Below are 6000 nucleotides of genomic sequence, written 5' to 3'. Positions count from 1 at the left end.
TTTCTGCTGTGCCACTTACAAGAAGTTAGCCACTGAGTAGGCTGTATGTGAAGAAATCCTGTTCTTTTAGGTAATGTAGAGCTTTTAATGCCAAGCCGTGTAACTTCAATACCCACATCCTAATCCTAGTAGCAACCCTATTAGCTGTTGCACCTACTTTTATCCTGTTGCAATGTAAACTGCTCAAGCAAATTATGTGATTTTTCTTTTTGGTGGTGTTGCAGTAAAGCAGATAATAATCTGTTTGGGAGATGAAGTAATCCTACAACATAAATAAACAGTGCCTCTCCCAAGCAGATTTTCACCAGAAAACTCACAAACTCAATGCAGTGCACTCAAAAATGCGTGAGTCACAACACCCGTTGTAATGTCTCAAAACGTTCACGTGTGTGTGTGTGTGTGTGTGTGTGTGTGTGTGTGTGTGTGTGTGTGTGTGTGTGTGTGTGTGTTCCTGTCAGGTTTGGGGATTCTGGTTCTGTGGACTATAATCCAGATTCCACTTAATGGTTTCGGATTGATGCTCAGACCTGACCTACCCTCAAGCTGGGGGCTGTTCAGTGCAATGGTCCTGACTCAGAATATCAGAGTGATCTCGCTCAAAACCATTCAAGTGACTCACACATTTACTTCTCTTCGACGACTCTTCCTTTCAAGTTAAAGTATCAGCCCGTTTTTCTGACATCAGCTCACTGACGTCCAGCTACCAGTTGAAAGTCAACACAATAAAACTAAAACGTTAACCTTACCTGCCAGACGCCCCTCCACCTCTGTGGATGGCACTTCCATAGTTCCTGTCATTCTGCTCAGTAACATCAGCTCTGAGCTGCTGGAACCATAGTTCATCCACAACGCTGTCCTAGGGAGCATCCCTGCCATCCGAGTCACCTCCTCCGCCCCTGCAGCCACAACAGGCTGGCAACAGCACTCTCCCAGCTACAACGTGCTCTTGCCTGGGTTTGTACACAGCGTCCTACCCCCTCAAAATGCCCGCCAAGCAGTGGCAAGGTGGCCTTAACCACGTCCAGCACAGCAGGTGGACATCCATGTTCCTTTACACAGCTCCTACCTGGTAGCTCTCCATCCTCCCTCTAGTACACGCCCTGAGCACTGCTGAAACACCGCTCACCCACCTTCTCAAGTGTTTTGGGGTTGATTTTGGAGTGCTTTACAGTACGCGGGCAGGATGAAGCCTCGGCCAAACTCACCCAGCCACCACACAGCCCCTTCCCTCCCCGGCTGCTGAGATCAGGTCAGCCCTTCCGCGAGGCCTTGCCCGCAGCAGCCGCCTCGGGGGCTGGCGGAACGGGCGGTCACCTCGCTCCTGCGGCCGCGGCCGGCCGAGCGCGGCGGGGCGGCCCCGGGCCTCCCCTCGGCCGCGGGGGGCTGAGCTCAGGGTTATAGTTAGGCGGTGAGCGAGCGCTGAGCTATGCGCCGCTCGCAGCGCGGCCTTCTGGGTAAGGGAGGCCGGGGGAGGAAGAGGCCGGGCCGCATCGGGTCGAGCCAAGCCGAGCCGGGCGAGGGGCGGGCGCCGGGGGCACGCGGGAGTCGCGCACTGGAGCGAGCGGCGGGGGCGGGCCGGGGGGACAGTGGCAACGCCAGGGCAGGGCAGGGCAGAGCAGGCCGGCGGTGCTCGCAGCTCCCGCCCGAGCAGCAGACGAGGCGGCGTACAGGGAGCCGGAGCCCGCGCCGGTCGCCGCCTTCCTTCCTCCCTCCCTCCCTCCGCTCTCGGCGGGGGCGCGCAGCCCGCGCGATGGCCCGGCCGGCGGCAGCGAGCGGGCACGGAGCCGGGGCCCGCTGAGGGACGCCCCGAGCAGGGGGAGAGGCGGGGGCACGGCGGGAAGCGCTCGCTCGCTCCCTCCCTCCCATCCTCCCACCTCTCCCCTCTCTCCCCCCGCGCCCGGGCGGAGCAGCGGCTGCTTCCCCGCGCCCTTCATGCCCTGGCGGCCGCGGGGCGGCCAACGGCGGCGCACGGCTCTGCGCTGCCGCCTCTCCGCCCAGGCCCGGCCCCCGCCCTTCCCGGCCTCTCCGCCGCGCTAGGCCCCGCGCCGGGCGGCCCCGCTCAGTCCCCTCCTCCCGGCAGCGGGGGACGGTCTCTCGCCGCCGCTAGGCGGGCTGGAGGATGAGCCAGCAGCCGGCCGGGAAGATGTCGGCGGCTCCCCTCGCGGCGGAGGCGCTGGAGCCGGCGGCAGGGATGCTCGAGGGCCGCCAGAGGAAGCTGGAGTCCATGATCCGCGACCCGCGCTCCCCGGTCAACGTGGAGAGCCTGCTGGTGAGGGGGGCAGCAGGGCCGCTCTGCGCCGCACCGCGCCGCGGGGAAAGCGCCTGGCGGGGTAACAAAGGGAGCGCTGCCCTCGCCCCGGGCGGGCGGGAGGGAGGAAGGGAGGGGGGGGAAGGAAGGAAGGAAGGAAGGAAAGGGCTCCCGCGTCCTGGAGGAGCTTTCCTGGGGGAGGACGGAGGCTGCTTCCCCGGGGTTGTGCGGGGGCGGCGCCTTTCCACGCCCCCGGCCGGGCCGCCGGCGAGGGGCGCTGGGCAGCGGACGGGAGGCCCCGCCGGCTGGGAGTGAGCGCTTGGTCCTGGGGCTGTCCGTGGGGCACCCACGGGACGGACGCTGCAGCAGGAGCTAGCGCTCTCCCTTTAGGTACAGCTTATTTTGGGGGAAGTGAGGAGCGTCTCTGGAAAAATCTGACCTGGGGAGGAAAGCGCCTTTTTTTGTTTATTTCCCAGCATCGTTTACATCGTTTGCTTTCGCGCCTCGTAATCCTAGCGTGTCCGTTCCCAAAGTACCTGCCTTTGTGTGTGCTGCCAGGCACCCAGTCCCCATCCTCTCACATCCCCCCCTTACCCGCACCGTAAAACCAGCCTCTGGTGAAGCTGAGGTTTGCTGTGCGATGTGGAAATAGTCCAGGAAAAGGGCACGCCTAAGGGAGAAATGTAAACTGGGATGGAGGGGAGTCCTATGGGGTCACGATTATTTTCCATTGGGGCAAATTGATTCTTCTGTCTCCCATTTCAAATAGTATGTTTCTGTGTGAGTGTATGAAATAAAATTTCCTTCAGTAAGAAATCCATGCCCTCAGGAAGAAGTGGGAAGAGAGTTATATTTCCCCATTTAAAACATCCAAACTCTGGATAGACAGAGGCTATTATTACTACTGCTACTGCTGGGCTTCAGAGTCTTAAAACTTTTTATTTACAAATTTCCAGTCGGTCCCAAGATTTCCAATGTGTCCCACTTAGGAGGAGCAGAAAAGGGGGCAGAAATCCCAGTCCTTCTGAGAGTTGCTCAAGGCACTTACATTGAGTCTCTTTTTTTTTCTGCTTTCAAATGACTCAGTTCTGTTTGGCCAAGAATACAGGAACTGACTGAACAGTATGCATGTCTGTGCTGTGTGGAGAATATAAGAATTTCCTATAGCATCTGAAAAATGTTCTCAAGGCTTGAGTACTGTATTACTGCTCTCATGGATGTTCAGAGGCATAATGACAGACATAGTAGTCAATGAAGGGGAGTGAGAAACAGTGCTGCATATCTAACTGGATTCAGATAAATTTTCACCTCGACCAGAGCAAAGAGAGCTGTCTCTGGGCTTTGCTCCCAGCATTTTCACTTTGGTATTTTGCTAGGAAAACTTTGACCTGTGGCCAAAAAAGACCAGTTAAAAATAGTACAGTCATTCTGAAAAATGCATCAGGTTAATACTTAACCCCAGTAGACTCCTTCACACTCTCTGCTTTTATATTCAACAGTGTTTCTTTTATTCCCTCACCCCCTCTGCCTTGGACATAGATACACTAAATCCCTTTTCTGTTTCTGAAGAGAAATTCTAATTGCAAAATTGAGACTGGGCTGCTTAGCACTTGATTATTTGTTTGTTTTGTACGCTTACAATGGTGACCACCACTTCATGTGATACACTGGAGAAATTAGCAAACCGTGGGAGAGTGTTAGCTGGATTCTGAATGTGTATTTTTTTATGGCAAAGTTCCTTACTTTGTTCTCTGCGCTCTTTCTGCAAGTGTGTTTTACAGAAATATGATTTCTTTCTGTAATTGTATTGCTGCTAAAAATTAGCTGCAAGTAGAATATAATGCTGATCAACGAAATTTCCTAGCTTGTGCATTCTACATATATGTGTATGAAATGAAGAACTACTTCAGGCGTATCTGTTTGTTTTTCTGGTTTAGAAAATTTGCAACTGAGTTCCTGTAAAAGCTTTTTCTTTTGGGCTTTGGTATGGTTGCTTTATGCTATTTGACATCAATTTTGTATTGGCATTCTGCTAGGCAGTCCTGAGTATGAAAACATCATATTCAAATGGCAGAATTTACTAAACAGCTCACTTTAAGTGTAAATTATCATGAGTGGAAATGTGTTTTCAATTAAAAGTAGAAGTACAGCAAGAGAAACTAAGTGTCAGGGAAAACATCTTAAAAAGACTAGCTGGAATGCCACTATTTCATCCTCCAAAAATAACATAACCAAAACTAAAAATGTGGAATGGAATTCAAAATGGAATTCATTTCCTTACACTGCAAAAAGTCATAAACAGCTGCTATTCTGCATTTTGTATGCATGCTTTATTTTTGGGAAGCCGTAAAAAGCAAAAAAGTAACTGTTAATCTGCAACACATGGTGCAAATTTGAAAGACGTGAGAAGCGGAGGTAATAAACTGTCTTTCTCTAGATACCAATTCCACAGCTTATCAAGAGAGATTTTATTCACTGGCTCTAAATGAAAGTACTTTCTTTATGTACCTTCCTGAGCACAGGGTGGCTGACCACATCCATCTATTTCTTCAGCAGGAGAATCCATGAAGCCAAATACATTGATTGATTATTTTCCTCCCATCCCTCTTTGGGCCTTAAGAAAAACCCTCAGATTTTCTAATGGGATTTTTGCTATATTGTATGCCTTAACTCCTGTCTGTTTATGCCTGTGTTGAGCATAATAATTTGTGTTTGATGGAAATACATCTTTGAAAAAGACAAGTAGTCTCAATTCAGAGGCATTAAGAGATGGAGAATTTGCTACTGGATTTTCTGCTGGATAAAAAAACCCAAACAAAAACCCCAACATAGAGGACTTTCTACTCATTAGCATGTGTCAGATGCATAGCCTGCATTTGATGGGTGTCTTCAGCAAAGATATGTACAAAGAGAAGTGGTTTTTGCAGCCTCCTTTAGACATCCACTGACTGCTCTTTTTCTTCTTGTATCATATTAAAAGCCTGTGTAAGGTTGCCTGTGCTGAGATAAATAACTCTTTTATTGTCACAGCTTTCTGTCATATGGTCTCTTACTCTTTTTGGTTGTATAACATTGAATTAGTGGCTGTGAGGGCCCATTTTATGTATTACATTTACATGGTGCAGATCACTTCGTAAAATTACTGTATTATTATTTGTTCTTCTGCCAGTATCTGTCATCCACTAATTTAATGAGGTGACATTTTTATGTGTACTGCATGTACACATTGATAGTAGTGCTTAGTGGTATTTGACCTTGGGTGATCTATAAGAAACACTTCTATAAATACATTCCTACCAAATAGTTCCTAGTTGCTAGTTACATTTAAGAAGAGCCTAACAGTTCTCAAATACATTTGCGTATTTATGCTTTTGCATATATGTTCTGCCTACAGTATTAACTGTATTATACATGTTATTTAGGGGTGCATTGATAAGTGTTGGCTGAACACTGAATGTGTTCTAAAACTAGAACAGATAGGTCAATGTAGGCTGTGTAAAACTAAGCCAGACCTCCACTTCCTTGCCATGTGTAATTGTATCACTTCAGCACATGCCGAACTCAACTGTAGAGTTTTATAGTGGTGACGGACAGCTCTGATAAACCTTATCATCCTCCTCCCTGCAGTTGTCTGCCTGGTCCTTTTGCTGGAGCTGTGGTTGCCTAGAGAAAGGAAATGGTGTCTGCCCTCGGTCTTGTTCAGTGCAAGCCTTAGGATTTTAGTGTTAGGCTTAAACGTTGTCATTATGCCA

General features: G+C 50.0%; 1 protein-coding gene across 2 annotated transcripts in view; it reads left to right on the top strand.

The window, feature by feature from the left end:
- Window positions 1-1621: 1621 nt before the first annotated feature.
- The window catches only part of ROCK2 (Rho associated coiled-coil containing protein kinase 2), a 105055-nt gene continuing 100676 nt past the window's right edge, over window positions 1622-6000 (top strand). The window contains exon 1 of one of the 2 annotated variants that reach the window (XM_065681629.1): window positions 1622-2269. In XM_065681629.1, coding sequence (XP_065537701.1) covers window positions 2120-2269 — 150 coding nt within the window. In that variant the 5' untranslated portion in view covers window positions 1622-2119. The remainder of the gene's footprint in view (window positions 2270-6000) is intronic. The other variant, XM_065681628.1, reaches the window with a different exon arrangement.

This window comes from Lathamus discolor, chromosome 5 (genome assembly GCF_037157495.1).
Source record: "Lathamus discolor isolate bLatDis1 chromosome 5, bLatDis1.hap1, whole genome shotgun sequence".
Taxonomy (NCBI): domain Eukaryota; kingdom Metazoa; phylum Chordata; class Aves; order Psittaciformes; family Psittacidae; genus Lathamus; species Lathamus discolor.
This window is presented reverse-complemented; position numbering and strand designations above follow the sequence as displayed.